Source organism: Malurus melanocephalus, unplaced genomic scaffold (assembly GCF_030028575.1).
Source record: "Malurus melanocephalus ecotype Western Australia unplaced genomic scaffold, MMel_1.1 scaffold_330, whole genome shotgun sequence".
Taxonomy (NCBI): Eukaryota; Metazoa; Chordata; class Aves; order Passeriformes; family Maluridae; genus Malurus; species Malurus melanocephalus.
In genome coordinates this window covers 10654-36227 of record NW_026623562.1, presented here as the reverse complement: position 1 = coordinate 36227, position 25574 = coordinate 10654, and the positions used below count along the sequence as shown (strand labels likewise).

The 25574-nt window shown below is 39.3% G+C and overlaps 1 protein-coding gene and 1 long non-coding RNA gene across 2 annotated transcripts in view; both read right to left on the bottom strand.

Annotated features, from left to right (window-relative positions):
* Window positions 1–7532, bottom strand: part of DCTD (dCMP deaminase) — a 49321-nt gene extending 41789 nt beyond the window's left edge. Inside the window, exon 1 of the mRNA XM_057377894.1 lies at window positions 7391–7532. Coding sequence (XP_057233877.1) covers window positions 7391–7410 — 20 coding nt within the window. The 5' untranslated portion in view covers window positions 7411–7532. The remainder of the gene's footprint in view (window positions 1–7390) is intronic.
* A 5242-nt stretch (window positions 7533–12774) lies between these two features.
* LOC130580413 (uncharacterized) lies at window positions 12775–14694 on the bottom strand. The gene is made up of 3 exons (XR_008966101.1): window positions 14636–14694; window positions 13390–13434; window positions 12775–12803 (listed from the first exon to the last, which is right to left on the bottom strand). It is a non-coding gene; the product is annotated as an uncharacterized LOC130580413 (long non-coding RNA).
* Between the last annotated feature and the right edge of the window lie 10880 nt (window positions 14695–25574).

Genomic DNA, 25574 nt, shown 5'->3' with positions numbered 1-25574 from the left:
TAAACCATGACACCCCACGCAACATAGGACACAAAGGGTTGAAATAACAGCAGACCAAAGTGTGTTAAAACAAATTTGTTATAAGCATTTACAAAACTTTTTAATAGCTGCTGGTCACAATGTTGACTTATCTCCTCTCAGAGCTGATGCGCTTGTTCTCAGGGTTGTGTTATGTAACACTTTATTTTCTGTGTATGTTTCCTGTTGTGCTGTTTATCACCTCTGGGGCCTGGATTAAGGGTATAATTTTGTTGTACTTTGTAACGCTGGCTTATGATAGGATAAAATTACTGGCCATGAAACTAATCTGGTATTTGTACTCAGCATTACTGTCATCTCAGTACTTTGGAAGACATCTCAAACTATTAATTATTAATAATTACACTCTTTACCTTTTCAACTCAGAGAGTCAATCTATGGGGAACAAAAATGAGGGCAGTTTCTCCCGCTCCTCCACATTCCCTTTCTCCTTCACATTCCCTTTCTCCTTCACCTTCCCCTTCTCTAGGCTAGTTAAAACAGCTGTTGAAAATTTTTTATAGCCTTAGGATGTTCAAACCAGCATGTTCCTGTTGATATGTCTCCTACTTCTAAATATGTTTCAGGTCATGTTTCAACACCTATTTAAGAATACCACTGAGAGATCTACCCCAAGGCTGGATAGTTACAAATAGTAGGGTATGGGGATAGCATCAGCAAGTACCTAGGACAGTGTGAACCTCYGATATTTTAGAACTTCATTTCTGAACAAGTGGAGAATACTGAAAAATTAACATAAATTAATAAAAATACAATATTTGGAACAATTGTGCCATCACCAAGACCATTCCAGAGAAACACAAATCAATGCAAGATGCTGGGGACTGGCCCAGGCCAACCAAGGACTGCTCAACACTATTCAGTACCCTTAAGGACTCCACACAAGAAGATAGTGACTACACACCACAGGTCATCCTGTAGTTTTATTTGCATGAACATGGAGAGGACAGGAGGAAAACCAACCTCAAGCCTAGAAGGACCAGTATGTGAGTTGGAAGAGTGCTCAGTGTATAAACTAGAGGGAAGCTGGCCAGGGATCACTGCTTGGGAAATGTCTGGGCATCTGTCAGTGGGTGATGAGCAATTACATTGTGMACCACTTGTTTTGTATATTCCTTCTATTATCCTCCTTCTATCATCATCGTCRTCATCATCATCATCATCAATTATTCCTTTATTTTGTGTTCTATTAAATTATCTTTATCTTAAYCCATGAATTTAACTTTTTTTCCCCCCCAGTTTTCTTCCCCATTTCAGTGGCAGGGGGGCAGTGAACAAACAGCTGTGTGGTGCTCAGCTGSCTGCCAGATTAAATCACAACAACAAKTTAATATCACTTCCTACTCYGACATTTCCATCTTTGTGGACTTAAGTGAGTATCTTAATTTATATGTCTTAAGTCTCTATTTCCTAACATGTCTGCGACAATACTTTCTTCCTCAGACCATAGGCAAATGTCTGTGAATAAACATGCTTCCCCAAATTACAGGGGAGTTAGTTGCAAGAATTAATTAGTTAATGTTTGCAAAGTGCTTTGAAGGCAGAAAGCACTCTATAAATGCTAATTATTAAATCAAAGGTTTATCTGACTTTATTACCAAAACACTAATAAAGTAAGTTACATAGCTATTCCAGGTTGGGAAAAGCACTTTTACTGTCTAAAAGATATAAAGGTTTTAATTAGCAAATGTTTTGAAAGCACTATGCTGAGGAAAAAAAATGCTGACTGTTAATACAGGTTTTCCCTAATGTAAATAGCTGCAAAATATGAACTCCTGGATGCTACTGTAACTTCTGCATATATTAGACAAAGTTTTGTCCCATGGCAACAATATTTTTATCTGATGCATAGTCTTTGTAATATTTATGAAAAAAATCGTGCTTATGTTTGTCAAATAAATGTTTGGATGCAGCAAGAGATTAAAGGTATCATTCTTAGCAGAGAATAGCAAAACCTAATGTATTGTCAAATTACATATACATACACTTACCATTATTTTTGCTATATCACTTATAATTGTATTTTGCTAAGTTTCCAGGCTTCTGCTGATTTACAAGGCTCAGCTCTTCCAAGCTCTTCTTGCTGTACTGTACCTGTACCTATGTGATCTATTATCTGCATCATGAAAACCTGAACATGCAAACAGATTTGAAACTTTTCTACATAGGCAGTTAGAAAGACTGAATTCTGAAAGTGCCTCAAGCCTCCTGAAACAATGTAGATCTCTAGCTCTGAACAGTTTGATCCTTCCAGGAGAAACCTTTTGGTGACCCACTTGTGACACTTGCTTCCCCTCTGGATGTAATAATATAAATTTGGGTATAATAATAAGAAGAAGCTGATTTATAGAGTATAATAATTACTATATTAGCATAATTGGTTCTGGGTCATCCCCTTTCTACATACATTTTAGAYATAAAATTGCTTTTAGAGCCTTCAAAAGTATTATTATTGTTATTGTTGTTATTATTGTTATTATTATTATTACTATTATTTCAAAATTATCAGATAGTGATCAGTAGTTCTCAAGTGCCTGGGCTAGTGGTTTGAAAGTAGATCATGATATGCTTAATCCCCGCTACAATATCTGCCTGTGGCTGTAGAAAATCAGAAACCTTGAGCTGTAAGAAAAGTCCTATTAGTCTGTTTTGCTGGGACAGAAGCGTGACAGAATCGTCCCTCCTTAAAGCTCTGCTGATTGTGGTAGGATAAGGATGCAGTCAGCCAGGTGCATTCAGTGAAGCAATGCAGCCTGGCTGSTGGGGCCCGCTTCTCCAACCCAGGAGACAAAATACCTCCCGCTGTTCCTAGTGCTCTCAGCAGGAAGGAGAGCTCCAGATGCTGCTCCTAGAGAAAAAAAAAAAAACAAGGGGGTCTGCTGCTTTCCAATGCCACAGACTGGTGGGTCCAAAGAACCCCTGGGGAAGGTGGCAATATGTGGTTTTTAACTGGAGTCATAAATCACAACTTCATATGGCAGAAAATGTCCAGAATATGATATGCTACAGTGAACGGTTATGTCCATTTCTATGCTCTTACTATAGCTCTTCCAGGCAGATGGGGAGTCAGAGAAGGAATGCTAAACCTTTATCCTGCATCGATTTGTCAAGCTGAAGGAAAGATGACTGAGATTTTCTGGAAAGGATGCAGGGTTCAGGGCTGGGGACAGGAAGGGCTGTCTCAGAATAGATGGGAAATAAAAAGTGTCCAGGAGATTTGTCAAAATGTTAAAGGGGCCCTCAGCAAAAGAAACTCAAGATTACTGAATTTTTCTAAGCCCAGGGTTTTTGGAGTGTGTTTTCTTGGACTGCAAATTTACTTTATGAAACAAAAATTACTATATCTTTACAAAACAATTCTAGAGTAACTAATAAACAGTCCAAATAATTCTGTTAGTAAAAATATACACATTGTGAAATAAAGTGTCAATGACATAAAGCAAGACAAGTAGGGCTAAAGTAAGGTCTTAATGATATTTTTGGTTTTTTATCCCTGTAACTATTAGCCCTTATTTTTTAAAAATCATAGAAAATCAGGGGGCCTTTCTGGAGAAAGTTTATGGATTTTAAGATTAGTGGATGGTGTTAGGATTATATTAAAAATTGTAGAAAAAGAATAAGAATACTTTTGGAAAATTATTTTTAATGCTACATTAATGAAATCAAAATAGACTCAAGTAAAATAAAAGTATGTACAAATCTGTGCTTGGAAAACCTTAAAAYGCATGTCAGCTTCCTCAGAATAATTCTGATGGCCTCAAAGCTCAGAAAACCAGGTCTACTTTGAGTCCTGTATTTTGACTTTGTGTAGTTTAGTTTTTGCATTCTAGTATCACAAGTGGTACTGGCTCATTCATGGATAGCAACAATCAGGATTAGACATAATGCAGTAAGAAAAAAGCAGATATGGTCAAGAAATATTTCTGTCTCATAGCTGGGCAAAAAGCACATTAAATATTAATTCCTGATCTGACAGTAAATTGTGAAAAAGCGGGAGATGGCAATGGAATGGTCTGGGCTTTGGAATATTATGACAAAAGTAAACAACAGGGATTCAATAGGAAAAACCAATCATGTTATCTAGGGAACAAGTATGCAGGTTATCAGTAGAGGAGGGTGCCCTTAGTCCAGGGAATCTGTCTCAGAAGAACAGCTTCAGTCACAGCAGCAATTCTTGCACACAAATTCGTACCAATGAGGTGCTGTAACAGAAGGAGTTAATCCAGTCTATGGCAAAAATAAAATGGAAACTGTAGCAGAGGTGGATAGATGCTACTTTTCTCTATATCTGGCATTAGTATGACTACTGATAGGAAGTTAGTTCTATTTCTGACATTTCAAAGAGAAAAGAGCTCCTTTAATTGGAGTCAGAAGAAAGAAATGAAAAATTATTAAGTGACTGGGAAGTGGGCTTTACAGTGAAAATTTACCAAAGAAGTGATTAAGAAGTTATTTGATCATATTATGTACACTTGCAAAATAGAAATACCAATTTCCACTTTTTCAGGATGAGATTTTAACACATTTGACAAAATACAAGAGTGCAGAATTCTGAGATGGAAATGCTATAGTTATGCTTCATTCTGGTATATAAAAATTAAAAGAGATCCTAAGGAGTATGAAAAAATCCCCTTCTTGACTTGCTTCAATTACAAATACAACACTTACTAACATTCAACTCTTTATGTTTCATGGAATTATTTGAAGAYAACCTTTCTATTTGGTTTGGTACTCCATTATTGTTGCTTAGTTTAGCGATGCAGTTTTCTTCCTGCTTGCTATGTTTGCTTTCAAGGAAGTCTGCTCCTGTGRCTTGTCCCAGAACAATTTGATTATGTAGGTACACATTAAAAATATGAATAAGACTAACTACACATCGAGATAATCTCATATTTCACAAAACATGTGTAACAATCCATGTAGATTATATCCCAGCATTGGTCAGGAAAAGCAAGGCTTTGCAGAGATTAAGAAACCCTGGATACTCTGAAGAAACTGATGAAGAAACTCTGGAACTGACACTGGTTACCCTGTACCCAGGTTGGACTCCATTTGGAATATGGGATCAGTGTAAGAATTGAAATTGTTGGACTAACAGGACTTCACTTGGTGTTGCTGAAGTATCAACTGTCAGGTATAGCAGCAGAGAAAACAAAGTTTTGATGTGCTCATTACACTTTCATCCATCATAGATTGGYTTTGGTTTTATTTTCTTTTGCTGTTTTTTAGTTTTCTGCAGGTTTCAAAAATACAACATGACAAAACATCATAATTATTCTGTCATGATGGTCTTGTGTATTTAAACATATGAAACCTCTGTAAATAAGTGAAAGGTTATGAAAAAGAATTTTAGCTCTGCAGTCTGTTTGGATTTTGTTATTTTTCTTTGATTTGGAAATGTCATGGYTTGCTGCAAGATCACCAGAGTGAGTTTAATGGATTAGCATATATTATTAAAATCAGACTGCTGGAGAAGTATATTCCACAGATGTGTAATTCTGTGAAGGGAGGTTAAACTCTGCTGCAATAAAAGGTAGCGTACCACTACTTTTTCTTTCTTGCCTTACAAGATAAAAGGGCAGGAGCAGCACTTCAAGTTCACTACAGTGGAAAAATTTTATCTATTTTCAGTTTTTCTTCATTTATATTAATACATCAAAAAAGAACTCTTAAAGGCAAGTGCATAAAAGCATTAYTCTTTCATGTGAAATTATGGACACAAAATGTGCATATATGTGCTTTTTACATTTTTATATTATTTTTGAGATTTTTTTTTCTGAAACATTATTTCCTTTAAGGATTTACTTGATTCAAGAAAATCACTTTTCATAAACAACTCATTATCTTCTTCTTCCTTCCCTCAGGGTATTTCTTTGCCTCCTCTTCCCAAAATAAAACAAAAGCTTGTGTTAGCTTGCCCATGATCTATGAAAAACATCTAAATTTTTAAAAAATCTGTATCTAATTGGACATATCTTTGTTTTTGTTTAACAGCATCTTGGCACCTGTGATTAATGATGTTACATATAGCTTGAGAACAGCTGGTTCCCTGAAAATGGTGTAGAAGGCACACCAATTGCAGGGGTGTCAGCAATCCACCCCTAAATCTCCAGATGCTGTTTCTAATAATCATAGAATAAGCTGGGTTGGAAGAGACTTGCAAGGATCATCAACTCCAGCTCCTGGCCCTGCACAGGACCATCCTCAACAATCACATTTTGCATATGCGGGTGTTGCCCAAACACTTCCAGAACTCTAAGGAATCACAGAATCTTCCAGCTCTCACAGGATAGAACTGCKAGTGTGACTATTGGTGCTATTTTGAGGCCACTGCAGGACGTGCAGAGTATTCCTGCTCACACAGAGYCCTTCCCAAGCAGACCTCAGGCTAAGCACTCCTGTTTTGGCTTTGACTTTTTTTCTGGCTGAGTGGAATGGTTGGAGTGGCAGCCCCAGCCACTGAGTCTAACAGCAGATGTCACTGTTGGCAGCGTGGTCCTTTGCTGCCTGCACGCAGCAACAGGTAGAGAGAGACTACAGCCACTTAGAAGTCTCTTCCAAGAAGTGGGGGTGTGAGGATCATCCAGAGAAGGGAGCAGCAAGGTTGGTATAGGTATGACCAGGTACAGCTATGATAGGTATTGGGGAGCACAGTGGTCATCAGTTATATATCAAAAACTACCGTGAATCTTGGTTTGAGTATAGGAGGTGAAACTAGATGGCACTGTACCTCATTCCACTACATTTTTAAGATATGCTCYATTTTATTTCCTTGGGGTGGAAGGCCTAATTCTAATCTAAAAGAGATGCCTAAACTTATTGTTTCTGTGTTCCTGGAGTGGGAAACACATTGCTGCATAAGAGTATTATACTTCTTCCATGTTTATGTTTCGAAAAAAGGTGTCAATGTTAAGTGACCAGAGAGTTTYTGAACTTGTACTTGAAAACACCATTTTTCTTCTGTATATTAAACGTCCCCCACCMACTTTTATTTATTTCAATTGCTGAAGGTGGCATATTGAGTTGTACAGTCATTAATGTTTCTGTAGAAGAACCAAGGTCTTTTATGAGTGATGATGTCCACAATACACTGACAGCTGCAGAGACCACATGATCTTGAGACAGATTAGATTTTGCTAAAGCAAAAGCACCACTGATTCCAAACATCCAGCTGCTTGCTTGCAAGGGCACCTCTGGCCTACAGTTCAAGAAGCTAGTTTGCAGTTTAGCAGTTTCTTTGGTTTGGCATGTTTGAATTATGTGGCAATCTTTTGTGTCCTTTAAAGGTGTAAAGAAATGGGCAAATGGGAATCTCATGAAGTTCAACAAAGAAAAATGAAAGGCCCTTTACCTGGGGAGGAATAACCTCATGCACCAGCATACGCTCCAGGCTAACKTGATCCTTGGTGATACGAGGTGATCGACAAAGACAACCCTTATCCTCTACTTGCACTGGTGAGGCCACATCTGGCATGCTGGGTCCAGTTCTGAGCTCCCCTGTGGAAAGGTCCAGCAAAGCACCACACAAGGATGATTAAGGGACTGAAGTAACTCACATGTCAGTGAAGGCTGAGAGAGTGGGACTGTTGAGCGTGGTGAAGAGAAGGCTCAGTTGTATCTCATGAATGTGCATAAATACCTGAAGGGAAGACGCAAAAACAATGAAGCCAGGCTCTTTTCAGTGATGCTCAGTGACAGGATCAGAGGCAATGGGCACAATCTGAGACAAGGAGTTTCCCTCTGAACATCATGAAACACCTTCTTCCTGGGAGGGTGGCCAAGCAGTGGAGCAGGTTGCCCTGAGAGGCTGAGGAATCTCTATCCTTGGCAATACTAAAAATATGCCTGGCCATAATCCCAGTTAATCATGTCTAGGTGGCCTTGTGTAATCAGTTGAACAAGATCTCCAGATGACACTCTTCCAACCTCCCTCATCCCAAAATTCTCTGATTCTTTTGGTATAAGCAATAACTATATATCCTTTTCACCTTTACGGAACAGCTGATTATCAGCAACAGCTCTCACATTTCATACTTCTAGGATTACACATTATTGAACACTTAAATTTTGCACTTCGATAAGATTCAAAATTTTTTTAAAATTCTTGTTCAATGTTATCTTTTTATGCTGTTGGAGGCTGTTTCTTTATTAGTGTGTTTCATTTATGAACACAGAAGTACAGCTAACTCAAATTTATGCTTTTCTTACGTTTTACCACAAAGAAATTCAAAGGAGAGAACTGCTGAAATATTGTCATGTGTCTCATATGTGGACACAAGAATTTCATAACACTTGCTTGACCATATGGAATTGAATATTTTTATGCATATTTTACCTGGGAATGCAATACCAAAAAAAAAGGAATTTTTGTATGAATTATAATGTTTTCTGTGTGATAAAAACGSTTATCCCAAGCATTTCTGAGACCATGTATTGAAATAATAAAAATTACATAAATCAGTTCAATGGATTAATTCAGGAGCTGGAAGGACCCAACATTCTAACACCTATCCTACTTCATACAGGTATTTTTCACTCCATCATGAGTCACCTAACATGATTCTTTTTTTGATGTCCACTGCAAAGTGAACATAATAGTATCATGCTGTGTTCTTCAAATTGTTTCAATCCTTGCAAACATTGGGATTCTGGGTTTTAGATAATCAGACTAGAATGAAAACTGCCATGAAATGGTTCATACAACTCAGCAACATCTCTAGCAGTCTAGAAGTCCTAAATCTTGGTATTGATGAATCAGTCCAATTTTTGTTACAAACTTGCACAGAATTGATTTTATTTTTGCAGTATGGTTTTTAGCCTCACTTAGCAATAAGATAGCATTGAGGTTCTCTGTTTTTGGCTGGATCAGACATCAAAATAATTTAGATTCATACAAAGAAACTATATTTTCTGAGGGCAAAGAAGGGATGAAAAGTGAATAAAAGAAAAAAGAAGCACTTTTTCATATTAGAATTTGGCAAGTCCATACTTCTTTGCATTTAAAATATCATCTTTCATTTGTTAGAAGAAAGGTTCCCTAAGCCTTTCCATCAGTCAGAGAATCATTTTTTCTTTTGGMTGTAGCGGGAGGACTTACTTGTTGCAGCAGTAGAGAGGGACTGTTGTAAGCATTASCTCTCTAAACCTGTGAACTTGAATACTAGTTGATAAGGCATCTTAAATACTTGAATAAATTAACTGCTGTTCACTACCAAAGGAGCTGTTATTGAGAAATTCCTCCAGTCTTCCCTTCATGCCAATGAGCAGTAACCCTCTATTGCTGGCCAGCTTCTTCCTTACATGCAGCCAAAAGAGAAGATCAGGCTCTTAGGAACGTCCTTGGCTAACCACACATGCTTTGTGGTTTTCCAAAGACATTAGGCAGCAGCGAATAGACAGTGCAATTCCACAGATATGATGAAACGTAGGAAACCTAAATGTGTGTTCAAATGTCAGAAATACACAAAAAATTCAGTGAGRTTGTTACTATGGAAGTYGTAATATCAGGACAGCATCAAGAATTTTTTGGGAATATGYGTCAGACTCTAATTTGGACCTCATCAATCCTAGGGGCTTTGGAACAACCAAAATTCTCTTTCTTCTTTTTAATTTGTCCACAGAAATTTCAGCAGTATGAATCAGACTTAATAGAATTGAATGTTAAGTCAGTTTAATGACTGGCTTGGGGTGAGTTTGAGAAGATTCTACCATGAAAACATCGCTCACATTTCCACAGCTAACTTTCAGGCAAAGCTCGTATCACATCATTTTAATTYCAAATTTTTCATTTTCTACTCTAAACTTTTAATCAGGCTAACAATAACTTAAAATCACTCTCAGCGCTTACTTTCAGATTTATGTCTTGACTCAGAATATGCAATTGCTCAGTACTTTCTCCTATGCATGCCTGAAAGCAAAAAAAACCAAAAAAACTAGTAAATATTCATTTAAAGCATAACCTGGTGTAGCCTTTTTTCGCTGATACTCTGGGAAATCTTTGTAGAAGTGTCTAAGCAGCAAGCTGTCCAATGGAATGTAAGTGGAGAGAGCAGGCTTTGGAATGAGCCTGCTGGAAGAAAAGCTGGATGAGCGTAAACATTATCTGGCTCCATTGATTTTGCAGAGCCTCATCATAAATTCAACCAGAAACAACATTATTCAAAGATCTTTTACTCTCAGATGCATACATGCAACAGAAGCTGACAACACTAAAAGCAGCACTACTCCTCCTTTTCTCCCTCATGCTCGTACAATTTTTCTTTACAGCACTTTTTAAACACTTTTTAAAATTTATAATCTCATGGCATAAGKGAAACATTTTTCTTTGAAAACATAGCTGCCAGATAAAACTCACTGTTGTTTAATAAACAAATATTTATAATGCTGAAGATACTAATCAGTTTTTAGAGTTCTACAGTAGCTACCTGTGATGGAAGTAAGACTCATAGTACATGAGTACTAAACCACCACAAAGTGGTGGTTTAAGTGTTTAAAGAAAGCCCCAACATAAGCAATATATATTTTCAAACATTTTTGTCAGATGCTTCTAGAAATTTATTCCATTACCATCCTTCATAATTCATTCTGTACTCAAATTCTGTGTGAAATCAGTGAAAGCTGAACTATGGAGATTTTCAGGAAGAGTGCTGCAGCTCCTGCTTTCAAAGCCATTTGTGGACAGCACAATTTAGGGCTGTAACAGCTGTAAATTTCACCAGGGATGACACTGGTGGATCATCAAATTAAGGGAAGGACAAAGGACAAACACACTTTCTTTGATCACAGTCAGTCCCAGGAACAGACTCATTATGAAAGAAGCAAGCAGAGAGCATCAGGAGATTAACTACATTACTAAAGACTGGAGTGGATATATTCTTGTTATGTGACAGGATACCAGTATATGCCTTTGAAGACCTCCTTTCTGGACAGTCATTTCCACACTTGTGCTCTGAATTTTCATAGAGACATTTTTTATTCTAGCTGACACAAAACAGTTATGATTCTAATTCCCTTCAGCTCAATACTTTAGATATGTACAATTTACCATAGGAATTTCTTCAGGCCATTTAAACATATGTGAAGCAAAAAATAGGAATGGTTAGTTTCTTTTCATTGATTACATCTTGTTATTTATCATACTTATGGACAGGTACTTAAGTCATGCCATAGCCACATTGTTCCATGCTTTTGGATATCTCCTTCACATGCACCCTTCTGTGTTTTGGATAAAGAATGCTTATATCTTCTGAACTATGCTGTCTTATGCAATTGAGCCGAACAATCTGTGGTATGCTGTCAGCTGACAATGTCAGCACAACATGCTAGGCAAGTTGAGATGCAGGAGGTATACTTGAAAAACTACCTTTAGTTAGAATTTATAGTGTATTTTAGGCTAAAAAGAATCATGCACATCTGTTCAGCCTTCCTATATTAGACATACRAAAAAAATACTAAAGAGTAGTGGAAGAAATTATTTCCCACTAGTCCAAACTGCAAAAAGTACAAAACCTGAAAAAGATAACTGGATCCTCTTTTGTACAATAGCGGTTCTCACYGGCAGTATTAAAGGTCTATTTACAAAGTAACACCCACTTTTTCTCCATAGAACTTCAATACTGTCATGCCTAAGTAGTCCTAAACTGGCATTCTGGACTCTAAGCAGACTCTAATTATGGATGCAAACACAATGAAGTACTCAAACAATGGGAAACAGGGAGGAAAGGGAGAGCCTAACACCATACAGCAGTTAATACTTCAGTGTAAGCACATCTGTATATATACACTATATTAACCATATACACTATATCAACCATATATTAATTATATATAAATTAGACAATTAAGCCATCATTTTAGTGTATTTATTTCTAAAATTTAAGAACTGCAATTTCCATTTATTTGYGCAAATTAAAATATTGATGTCTTCTGATGGGCATTCTTTTACATTGGTAAAGATGGTTATAAATCAGGTCCACATCCATGTGGTCTCATCTGACCAATAATCAAAGATGTGTGTCTGGCTGCCTTGGTGGCAGGAATTGAGTGTTACCTCAGGTGCCATGACTACTTTCACAGGAAGTATTGACACAAATGATCTTTCAGTTTTGTCTTTGTAATACAGATTTTCTAATCTTATGCTTCTTTATGTGGATTATTTAGAGACTAGGAGTGCAGGAGTGCTGYTCTGTAACAGGTCTGCTTTTTCGGGATGGAAAAGGCTGTATTGTTATAAAAGCTCCTGGTTAATGCCAAAGATAAGTAACTGGCAGCTGGTTTCAGAAAGAAAAGTATATCCTCTATAGCTTTTTATCAGCTTACATAACAAAATGTCTTATTGATAATGCAAACTGAACTTTATAAGGGATAAGGAAATTCAATTTATCCTGCCTCCCACTGCCACATGTAGTTTGTCAATGTAGGATGGCACCTATAAACAAATTATAAAAGTGGGTAGATTGTTTAAAAGGACACAAATTAAATGCTTAGTAAAAGTGGGGAATTTTTTTTACTGATGGACAACAAAACTGGCCCTTATAAACCAAACAGCTCATTGAGCTTTAATGTTCTCAATGAAAATAAATGCATCTGTCTCTTCAACAGGCAATGATCCTGTTGTATTCCCTAAGTGACTCAACTGTTATGGATATCCAGAAGTTAGGACACCTCAGTTTTTCTCCACTGTTAACCACCAGGACCTTACTTCATGTTTGTAATTTCACTGCACRTTACCTTAATACAACAGATGTCAGAATCTTCAAGAGAGCCTGGAGGAGGGAGACATATGGGTCATTTGGAGACAAGATTACAGAATAAAATAAGCAGAATGACTAAAATAATGCAGATCTTATCTATACCAGATTGACAATTAGCTAAATTAAAACAGTATCTTGCTGGTACATTTTCCTGTTTAGGAGCAGATCCAACAGTAGGACTTAGATAGCTGTAAATTAAGTTACTTCAATACTTGTCAGATATGTGGCCTCTGAAGTGGAATCCAAAAACTTGTTATGCACTGAACAAGTCCAGCACTTAATAAGTGTAAATTGCCTCAGAAGAATAATGCATACAGCTGAATACTAAAAAGCTATAATGGAGAAGACAAACAGACTTAAAAAAAAAAAAAAGGGACAGATCTGGGTTCAAGACTTCCTCTCCCAGGAAAATCTTGTTACTTACAGCCAGTAACTTTAAATGAAAAGAAATAAAACATTCCAGGAAACAGGGACTTGAGTTACCTAGGAGTCCTAGCTGCTAAACTTAAGAGTCATATTCCCCCATAGATGCTCTGCTTCTGATGCCAGATCTTGGGAATCAGATACACATGCAAATTAATAGAGCTCATTAAGTTACCTTCTATCAGCTGAACCATGGTAACCAGTCTAGGGTACTCTTCTCCTATGGCAAATGAGAGATAAACACTCAGTAACTCACACCTGGTTTCTATACTTAAWGCGATGTAGCTGCTTGCTTTTCAGGCCTCAATGGTCCAGGGCATACATGTATTCTTCACTGGTTAAAAAACCCCMAAACCAATAAACATACAAAAACAAAACCAAAGACATTAAGTTCAAGTATTTCCATGGATGAAGAAGGGTTCTCCTTTGTATTTAAATTTTGAACTCAAGTATTTTAAATATCAAGGTCCTTTTTAGGAATCCYGGAGCCTTAACTGGAGTTTAGCGGAAGTTCACAAGGATGTGAAGTGAGTTTAGTGGGACCTGAACAGCTCGGAGAGGCAGCTCGACACCACCCCGACTCACGGCATAGAAGTAATGGCAAAGCTGCCTTTTCCCGGGGCTCGTTCCCCGCGCTCCMAGGGCCAGGACGTGCCCCGCGACAGTCTCCAGCGCCACCCGATGCAGGGCATGCAGGGCCGCGGCAAGTTCGCAGACAAAGAATGGGACTCGCCGGTGTCCGTCATGCCGGGGCGCTGCTGTCCCCCGCGGGTGGCGATGACCGCCGGGCTCCCGGCCCCGCCAGCTGCCCCGCCAAGGTTGCGGGGCCGCGGCCGCAGCGCCCGGGAGCGGCCGTCCTTCGCAGGAGGTTATCTCCTGCCCCTACGCCGGCCGAGCCCCCGAGCAAAGCTCGATGGAAGCAGGCGGGCCCCTCTCGCAGCCTTATCCCCGCTCCCACCCGCCTTCCTGCCCTCCGCGCTGCCCCGCCGGACGCTTCCCGTGCCGGATCCGCAGCCGGGGCCTGCCCGGCCCGGCGGGCAGCGCGGCCAGGGTTAACCCTGAGGAATGCGGCGGGAGGAATGTGCATGCAGATGAGATGGATGCTAATCTCATGCTAATGAGCGGCGGCCGCGGCCGCCCGGGGCTCAGCCGGGTTCCCCGCGCCCAGACGGCAGCTGGGCTCCGCTGGCAGCCCTGACCCACCGCCGCGGCGCGGGTGAGGTGGCAGCCCGGGCATGGTGGACTGAAACCCGGCTGCGACAGAGGGCTTCCCTGGGATCCCGCGAGTCCCCGCCCCGACCCCTTCCCCGGCCCGGGTCGGAACTTTTCCCGCTTTCCGTCTTTTTTTCTGTCCCTATGGAGCACCTACCCCCTCCGCCCGACCATGCCTAGGAAAGCGGGGAATGGGCAGCTTCCCTTACCCGATGGCTGGGAGGAGGCGAGGGATTACGACGGCAAAGTCTTCTACATCGACCACAACACCAAGCAGACTAGCTGGATCGACCCCCGGGACAGGTGGTGCGCGGGCAGGGAAGCGGCGAGGCCCGGGCGGGGGAGGGCTCGGAGCGGCGCCGCGGGAGCAGCCCCGGCGCTGAGGGACGGGCGGGGGGCGCACCGGAGGGTTCCCTCTGGGGTCGGGAACCGGGGGGAAGGAGAAACCCTTGCTTGCAGCCGGGCACACTGTACCCTCCTTCCCAGTGGCACGGGCACAGCCTTGTTCCTAAGCCCATGGCATGAGTTGGTGTTGGGGCGGAGAGGGAGGGAGAAGCCTGTAGAGTTCCTCCCGGAGCGGCCGGGTGTCGCGGGTATTTAGGGAGTTTCCAAATGGTACCAAAGTTTGCGAGTCCCTCCCAAACCGGAGGCGCTGGCTCCTCACCCTCCCTCTCCACCGGGCGCTGCGGAGCGGGACACCCTCTCTCCCTGCCGGCTGGCGGAGCATCCCGGGCGCCGGGCCCTGCCGTGTGTCCCCGCTGCCCCGGCCCGCCCGGAGCGGTGTGCGGGGCTGCCGGGGAAGGAGCCGGGGCTGCCGGAGGCCTCGTGCGCTCGCTAGGCCTCAGCGAGCCCAAAGGCGCTCAGCCCCCGCCAGCCGGAGCCGGGCATGTCTGCTGCCCCTCCCGGGGCTGAGCTCTGTAAAACTCCGGTGGAAAGGCTTCGGCCAGCGAAATACCCTGCGCCAAGGCTCCTTGCCCCGGAGTCCCCTGGGCAGGTCCCCGGCTGGACAGGGATGCTGGCTCTGGGAGTCAGCTTCAATGACCGTTTCTAGTAGCTGGATCACAGGCACGCAAGATAACTATTGCAAAACGTATGTTTTGTCCGAAGTGGTGCTGAAAAGTAATTAAACCCTAAACACTGTGTATATTATGAAACACGATGTTGCAATTGAAAACAGTGCGGTCTTATTATTAAAAAGAAAAAAAAMAACAAAAAACAAAACAAACCCAAACTTTTAAAAGACATTATAAATTTATGGAACAAGCAGCACTGAATTATAAATGAAGGCCTTGGTTTATATTTYTCAGGTGAAATTAGAAAAGGTAGTTGAGACGAACCTTGCTGGCTGTAAGTTGCGTAGGAAAGTTATGACGAGCATCATGTGCTGTGTAAGGCCTACTGCTCAGTCTTACTTGCTATAGCAGCAAATTCCAGTAGTGGGAAAATTCATGCTTAAATTCCTCTGTACTTCACAACATGTTAATTACCTTGTAAATATTAGTGAGGTGATAAGGTATACCGGACAATGTTATTTATTACATCTGGCCTTCTCGGGTGGTTATTTTTTTTTAATGTGGGCAGTATAAAACTTCTGGCTTTACTGACTCTAGAAATAGTGGATAGGAAGTTTTGTTTAGTTTTAGACCTTAAATGTGTGTTTTCAAAGCAGAATAGAAGATAATGTGATTGAGATAAAGCAAAATGTGCTGTGAAGAGTACTTGTTATAATACTGCCTCAATGATTATACTACTAATTCAATTTTTTAATACGTTCTGTGGTCCTGCAAAGTTCAGGAGTATTCATATCTATTGGTAAAATTTGAGTTTTTGCTGTCATTAACAGAGTAGACAGTCAGGGAACACTTGTGTGTTTGTCATTCCATAGGAATAGGATCAATATTGTTCCATTAATATCTTATAGGTGAAAGAGAAGTCTGAGACTTCCTTAGTTCTCATTACAGATTATAAAGGCCTTTTTCAATGTTTGAAATAATTGTTAACCTGCGTCAGTCATGCAAAACAAACAAAAAGGGATTTTGCCCTAGGTACTTGAAAGAATCCATGCTTTAGTGTATGTGGCTCAACTGTGAAGCTGAATTGCCTGCGCAGGAAAGAAACTGACAAGTCCACTTGATGTGCAACTTACAGTATTTGTATTTACAATAGCTCTGTTTGTAGTCTGTGTTTATATTGGTGATCTGTTTTGGAAGAACTAATAAGAAGTTCAGGAAAGTCTTGTGATGATTTTGCTTTAGATTTACGTTTATCTTCCAGGTATTTGGGGAATATGCATTTGGAAACCATTCAGGACAAACTTTGGGCATGCTGTCAGAAATATTGGAAAATTATTTGCCAAGTTTGTCAATCAATAAAATCTGGCTTCTTGCTGTTTCTGAAACTTAAATTGTCAGAATGAAGGTAATGGATTCTAAAAAAATGACTGAAAGCATGTTACCTTGTCTGATGATACTTTAGCACTTTTTTTCCCCCAACTATGTCTCATAGAGATCATAAAGTTTTCATGATGTACCTGTGGAATATTATAGTACACAGGCTCCTAAAATGTTTCATTGGTAAAGCAGGTGTAAAATTGATACGTTTCTATGGACAGTATTCTTTCTGATGTTGTTACACTGCATTCTGTGGATGATTGCATAGAAGAGTCATGCTTGATGTTTTAAAATTTCATCCTCTTTGATTTACAGATACAAATACTGAAGACTAGTGCTGTGAGACATTAGCCATATGTTTGTAAGTTGCCAGGTGTATTTGGGCACAGTTAGGAACTTCTTTGTTATTGGTTTAAAATACCCACATCTAGAAATAAGAGGACAGTAGAAAGTGCCATATTTCAAAGTTTATTGGAAAATTGTGTTTGTGGTTGTTGGTTATTTTAATATTTTTTCTCATGTTCTTTTCTAGACTATTCTATTAGTACATGTATTTCTTGTTTCTTAGATGGGTGCAGGTGTGTTAATATAATTACAGCCTTGTGTACAGCTGTGGAAAAAAACTTACATCAGCTTCAAGCTTGGGGTTCGGTTTTCAGTTTTGCCCACTTCATGTATCTGAATAATCCTATTGATGTTAGAAAATYGCACGCTTTCAAGGGCAGTAGTGACTTGTCTTGTTTTTTAAGAGTGTTGTGGAAGCTCAGGGATTTTTAGTATTTTACACTGTTCAACAGGGATTTTTCTCTCCAAACACTTACTGTTCTGTGCTGGTTTGGTTCTAAGGCTGGTGCCCGAAAGAAATTTAAGAAATTTAATGAGGAAGAGAAACATAAAGGCAAGAATGTGAGAGTTGTAGTAACATTTTCACTCCCTAAACATATAGATGTGATTTCTTTGTTTATGACTCCCTCAAGCTACAGCAAACTGAGAACTTGCTGGTCATGACAGTTCTTCTGGAATTACTGTAAGAAGGGAAATAGTCCAAAGTATCAATTGTATCCTGCTACTGCTTGACAAAACTATAAAAAGACAACTATGGACTGAAAAGTATGAAGCAGATGAAAAGGGGAGAAAGAGTTAAAGGAATGCATACTTTTTTTTAAGTCCTCTTCAAACTCTTTCAAGTTCCTGGGATACCGAGTTATGGTAAGGTATTGATTTGGGTTTTTTTTTCCTGATAGTTAATAAGGGCTTGGGATGGGACAGTAATTTGAAAGGGAAAATTTTCCCTTTTTTCCATMATTCAACACATGGCCTCATGTTTGTTATATTCCTTAGTGGAACCCACAGAGTAAGGCACCAGCAAAGAGTGAAATGGGAGATAGGAATCTCAGTYACCTGAATTTTTCAGCTGTTGGATGATGCTTGGTTTTTCTTACCATGAATGCAGGGCTTGGAATATCTTGGTTTCTACACAATAAATAGTCCAATGCACACTGCTGATCACWATTGACTCCAAAAAGATGTTTTTTTTAATAGCTTGTCTAAAATGAGTTCTACATGACAAATTCTGAAGCTGTTAGTGATCTTCATTTAAAACTTTATCTGCACTCCTATCCCACTCCTGTCAGCGGTAAGGAATGGCCCGCTATGAAAACAAAACTATCCCTTCTGGTCTCCCTTGGCTTTCCACTGAGGACTAAAATCTGTTTGAAATACATTTGTATATTTGAAATAGTTCACAGTATACTTTTGCTAAAATGCTTCTAGAGTACTTCCTTACTGTGTAACCAAGAAAGTGCTCGAGAAGCATTGGCTGTGCAGAAACCAGAGAACTTTACAAGTTTAGAGATTGTGAAACAGTTTTCTTTGTGAACACGGAATGCAGGTTCCCTTGCTGTTCTTATCTTTTGAGGAGGTGAAAACACAATTTTTAGCATGGGATTCTGTAATTTGCTCTAGATTTGTCTGAATTAGAACATTTATTAGATTCCAGCWATCAAATGTTGCTTGCCCTTTTTCTTTCAAAAAAGAAGGGCAGTTTATTCCTTACCTTCTTACTGGAACTTTGCTGTCCACAGGACAAGAGAAAGCAAGACTGAGGACTGAAGATACTGAAGTTACTTGAGGGGGGAAAATTTCATCCTGTCTCTTTCCTGGACGCTGCTGTAGTTTGGGGGTGCGTGGTAAAAGACTTTCAGTCATAGCAGAAGTAGGAGTCGTATATGACACTGGACACATTAAAGGTAGCAAATAAGAGGCAAGTAGAAATGGAATAATATGATGAGAGGCATCATTAGAGATTGCAAAGTACATTTGTATTGATTCTTTCTTGCGTGTAAGGAAACTGCTGTGACAGWTGAGTAAAATAGTAAGTGTTGGTTAATATGTGTTTCATCCTGTGGTATCATTTGCTGGTTTTTGTCCCAATTCCACATAATTTATTCCTGCCTCCTTGTCTGCTCAGGAATGTGTGTTCTCCCTGTGAAACTGTCTAGTATCTCATTATGACTTCAGTGTCAGGTTGTGGACTGCTTTTACTTAATAGATCTATATTTATTCGAAATAAAACCTGTGATGCAAGTACTGAACATGCAATGAGAGACTAGTTRTGTCTGAAATTCTGACATCTTCATTTGTTTATCCTGTGTAAAGTAGAATTCTAATATTGCAGTGCTAGTATAGCTGTGATARCATCAGACTGTTAAAATACAAAGTGATTGTATATGGGTGTTTTTAACCAGTCTGTCATTTCCATGGGGTTGTGTGTTGTTGATTTTAGCATTAGTGAAAATGGCTATGGTAACTCTGAGATAATGCTTTTATTCTTTATTTCTCTGGAAGTGATAGGGTTTCACTGTGTCTTTCATCTCAGAGCATGTGAAGTTAACAAGTCAGGAAATGCTGCAGAGTATTTGCTTATGTGGTGAAGTATGTGCTACTRTTCACAGCCAAGAACTGTGACCTGGTATGTGAAGTGGGACAAGTGGTGTAGACTGTAGTTTATTCAGACCTAGGTCTGTAGTGCTTGCCTGCTGGAGCTATTTTGATTAAAACCTATCTTGACTTACATTGTGCACAACTGCTGTAACACGATCTTGTAAGCCTTTATGAGATGTTGTACTTGTGAAGGAAAATAGCAAGGGTCAATATCTAGATCAAATATGAAAAATTATATATTACTTTAGAGATCTGTACAGATTACAGTAGGAGTCCTTGATTTTTCTTCAACTGTTCGGTTAAAATTCTATGCTTTGAACACAGTGATATTAAGGTTATTAGAGTAAGATAAGAGGATTTCTCTACTTCCACTTACTAATGTTTGTAACATCAAGAGATAAGCTGAATTTGGTGAAATGGATTTTGTTTTGGCTTTCTTGCTACTTTTTTCTTTATAGCCTAAACAACTGTTATAGGTATTTGTGATTTATATATCATATAGATGACTGAAAACTTGACTACTACTCCTGGAAATAATGGACAGATTGAAAATGGACAAGCATATTTACATACAGTAGTATTTCCATGGTGATACACTTTCAGAAAGGCATGAGTAGACATGATGCCAAGATTCCACAACTGTATTGCTGTGGTGTTTAAGTTCTTAGATTTTAAGCAGCCTGGAAGGGAAGTAGGAAACAGTTGCAAGAGGCTAATGCAGTCTGTTGAGTCCATGGTTCTGCTTACATGTCTTCCTTCTGCCCCCAAAACTGGCCCAGGAGATGATTTGGCTAAAATGAGCCCCCTTGTTTTTACGGTCATTTTCCAGCAGAATCAGCATGTTGTGTCACTGCCTGAATACTAGTGCTAGTGTGAGCCAGGAGGCAAGTCCAGAGTTGGGAGCAAAAAGGAAGAATGGTGCTGTAGAWATCAAGATGCAGATCAATCCTAGTTGCCATGGAAGTATTGTCTTAGAATTCCATTTCTTTTGTTGGGTGTCTCCATTGTTTGCTTGTGCATGTCTTTGTGTTCGTCTTTGCTGGGTGAGCCAGTAGTAAAACGGTCACAGAYGTCCTGGTCCTAAACATGTTTTCTGTCACCAAGAAGCCTTCATGATGTTACAGACTTTTTTACTCACCTGTTAAATGTTCACTACTGTGAAGAGAAATTTTGTCATTGCATGGTTGCAGAATCAGAAGCTGTTTTCTGGGAATGTGCTGCTGATGACAGTATGCTTATGAATAACTAATTTCTACTGTGTACAAAAGTAGATAAGAAATTCTGTGACTTTGATGCATTTTCTTCCTAAGTATTCATGAAATGTGCTTTATACTCTGCTGCAAAGTGTCTCACCAGARTGGTGGTTTTATTCAAGATTTTGAATGTTTTATTGTGTGAAGCAAAATGGAGCCATTTTCTTCATGCATTTGAGGTCATCATCTGGATGATGAGCAGCTAGTGGCTGAAAAGGGGTGTTATACAGAAGTTATGGCTTTCCGTTTGGGTTTCTTGAGTATTTTGAAGGGGTTTGCTTTGTGGGTATAGGGTTTGGATTTGTTTAATAGCACGTATTGATGAATACTGTTGYTCTTCCCAGTGATTTTTTCTGTACAAAACCATTAATGGATGTTGAAGTTCCCACCGGATGGAGTCAATCTCTGATTCTTAGTTTTAAAATAGCTTCTTGGGGGAGAGATTGCTTTTCTCCCTTGTTTAAGTGTGCTTTTTAAAAGATAATTTGCTTTTGGAATTTTTTAGTTGATTTGGACTTGTAGGCTAGAGGCAGTCTGTCAGTGTAATGTCGACTGAAACAATCATTTACATCTTATAGAACAAGATCAGATGCTGTCCTYTGAACTTGGATACTGTTTGTACTTGAAGAAAGGCAACTTTATCTCATCAACTCTCAATCCATGTTGTATTCAAAGTAATYGTGTGGGTATGTAAAGACACATTGTCCTGGGAGAGCAAACTCAAATTTATGTATACTCTTGCTATATGCAATACGATAGTTCAAGTTGGACCTGCTTTCATATGTCTGTGCTATTTTTCTCAATTAATGAAATAAAACTTCAATCTTTATTTGAAAAACAAAAAGAACAACCTACTGGAATACCTTCCATAATATGCTGATTGATCTGGTAAYAATGCTTTTAATGTCTGGAAATACCAATATTTTTTTACTTTTGGTTTAAGGGGAAAGGTCAAGAAGAATCTGTGTTTTAACTAAATTCTGTGAGGACACTTTTTATATTAGCAACTTTCTCCTGTTAATGAAGGAGTAATACTTTACACACCTACTGTTTCTTCTTWAAAGTATTTTCCATTGCTAAACTGTAGTATTGTCCAGATAAGCTTATTTTAAGGCTTACCGATCTGACCAGTGAAGATTCCTTATTCTGATTCAATGCCTGGCTCATTGCTCWTAAGAGCGTACCTCCCTCTTGGAGCTGGGAATGTGGTTGTTCTTAATCATGTGGCAGATGAACTTCTGGTAGTCTGCAAATTGTGTACAAGCACATCATGCCRCATGGCAGAACATATGCCCAGTGCATGATGAGTTTCACCTGCCTTTTAGCTGCRTGGCAGGTGTATGTCTTAATAGCATCTTATCAGGAAGGGTTTGACCAAAGCACAGGTTTCCCCTGTCATGTAGTTGCATGGCAGTGTTTTTATTGGGATCACACTGTGCAGGAGCAATTCTGATCTCTTCTGCCTGTCACTCTCTAGGACACGTCTGGGCAGGGTATTTGCTAGATCATTCTCTTAATGCTTCTGGAAGAGGAGGTATGACCCCCTTTGGCTAAAAAAGTGGGCATTTTAACATTACTCGTTGCCTGTAGTGGACTGCAGAAAATTGTCAGGGAAAGACATTTATTTATTCTTGATGGGGAAACAATGAGATGTGTTTTTTTTTCCTTTGTCTAGTACTGTTGATACAGTCTAGTACTGTTAAACTGCAGTGTAGCCCAGAAATGTCTGTCTCATGAGAGGCCATGATGATCAGATCAACAAAGAGTACCCTTATTCAAAGCCTAGTCCCTCATTCTTAATGCACGTTGTCTTGATTATGCAAAAAATGTCAATGGAGACATATTTGCCAATATTAACAAAATGTCTCTATGAAAACTCTTAATTCCTTTTAGAAGTAACCCTGTGCAAAAATTGTTGGTTAAAAAACAGTTTGTGTCAGAGTCAGGGATGTGATTCACATTTATGTGGTAGATTTTTGAACTGCTATTATAAGCAACTCAACTGTGTTTTTAAAATGATGTTACCTAGCAAGTGATTGCACTCTCATCCTGTGGTTTGATTCATGTTCATGAGCTGTGCTGATTGTAGCCTGACTGATGCAGAACCTGACCAAGGGGTTGCTGCTTTCGGCTTCTGTTCTGCAAAGTGTGCAACAGTGACCAGTTGTCAGTGGAGAAATGTTTATAGTGCAATAAGGCTGAAATAGCTGAGAGATGAACTAGAGAGGGAATATCTGCATGTTTTTCTTAGTTTTGGGAAGGCAATCGAAAAAGTGGGACATGTCATGGCATCTAATGAACTTTGTCTCTGAAATAGTCTGTGGTCGCTAATGCTTATGAAACTTCTGGGACAGATTTAGTCTTTGGTGGGTTTGTAAGAGATGCTTATGRCATGAAATTTCCTTGTGAGCTCAGTGACATTTTTGTTTCATAGATCATCTACCACTCAAGTATACTTCTGCTGTTATATATGTGTTGCTACTTGGGATGTGATTTAAATTTTAAGATGTTTTGTCTGTCTTGGGTTGAACTGTGAATGCCCAGGCTGAGGTATGTCTGTTTACATTGTTTCTTGGTAGAGCATGAAATAATGTACTTTTATTTGTTAAATTATTTTTGGGGAGAGATGGCAAACATCCTGTGAGAAACTCAGGAGACTTCAGAAGGAGCTCAGTAGCTTATTTCATATAGGAAACGTTTTCTCAGTAGAAAGTAAGCACTTTACTTGTGTTCTTAATTTATCATTGAAACTGTGACAGAAGTCATGGTCTGTCTAAGGGCTCTATGGGACCTAATTATGCTTTTTGTGTACTCTTGGGAATGTACTTCCATGTGTACTTAAGCCCACTGTCCATCCAAATCAGGTCCCTTTATTCCCAAGGCCTATACAGTGTATATTCAGTGTAGTCACATGTTACCGAAAAAAAAACCAAACAGGTCGTTTTCAGTTCATTCTGTTAGTYCTGTCTTAACATGTCATCGTCTTGTACGGTAATTTGGGATCARTTCTAAATTATGACCTTGCAAATTGCTATTTGTGACAGCATTTTTTCTGCAGTTTATTTTAGTTACATTACCAGTAATGGAAAATTTTATTGTCTGCAGGATCTGACCCAAATGGTGTTTTGGGTCTTTTGTTGCTTGAGACTTTTAGTATGAAGTGCAAAGAACTTGCTCTTAGTCCCCCTTTTTAGTTTGGGTAGAATTGTATAGTGGAAATACACTCTAGTTTGGAGTGCTATGGACTTCTCCCAGAAAGATTTGAGTTATTGTATGAGTTTAAGGCACAAAGCTATTTAGTATCAAATTCCAGAATGAACAGTGACRAATTGACAAAACTGGCATTGGAATGTCCATAGGGTTGGAGTAAGATTAGGAAAACAGGATGCTATTCATATGTTGTGATTTCTGAGGGTCTGACTTGAATTTCCCCAATTTCACCCTTTTGAAGTAAGGTACAGCATCCCCTTTAGTTAATTAGTTAATTGGTTTGGAATGCAAACATGCGAAGAAACCCCAGAAATCAAGGTCTTTTATTCTGTGTTTTCGTGTCTTGATGTTCCTGGTCAGTAGGAGCTTTGTCAAAGTTTTTCATATTTTCTCCATTCTTTTGCAGTTCCCAGCTATGCTCTGTGCAGAAGTGACAGGCTGAGGTGGTGCTTTAATGGGCTACAGCATGAGGAAGGATCATGTGGAATGGAAGTATAAAATATTTAAAATATATTTGTCTTAAGSCTTGAGGAGTAAATGGGCATACGTAAGAGAATGCACTTCAAGGCAGCAATCTGACAAGGAATAAAGACCTCTTTCTGTCATGTTGTGAGTATTGCAATATTTGAAATGAACTGCTAACACATTTACGGTCATTCTAGTGAGTAGTAGAATGCTATGAATGTGAATAKTTATCTGAGTCCTCTACAGGACATTCCTGAAATAGTGTTAAAATGACTGGAGATATTATGGGATGCAAGAAAGTGTATAAATACCATAAGTCTTTTAGTCAGGCTAGCCTGGTCAGTGGTTTACTACTGCAGCATGTAATGTTTAATATTCAGGATTACTTGGTACATAGTAAACAGATGATATGTTCAAGTTTCTGAACTCTGCATATTTTTTCTGTTTTTCTTTTTTTTTTTTCTCTGTTACTGATAATCCCTAGACTCTCATTTTATATCTACCCTTGGAGAAAAGATACTGAAGTTTGAGGTTTGCTAAGGGGTTGTTGGTTGAGCAGCTTTTTGCTAAATTAATGTTGCCATCATCTAGAAGGTGAATGAATTGCTGATAGCAAAATAAATCGTTATGGTGTTATGGATTTGGGTTTTTGGTTCTTGCTTTTGTTCTTGTTTGCTTATGTGGTTGTTGTTCTGGCACACTTGCTAGCATGACTTACAATAATGTCAAGTGAGCCACAGATTTCTGTGCTGTAGCAGGTTGCTGATTTGCATTTAGGACCTGGCTGGCCTGTTGGCTYGTACATGAAAGACATCAAAATTTTATTTTCCCAGGCAAGATTTGGCAAGAAAATGAGCTTGGAGGACAAATGTAGAACAGTTAGGGAT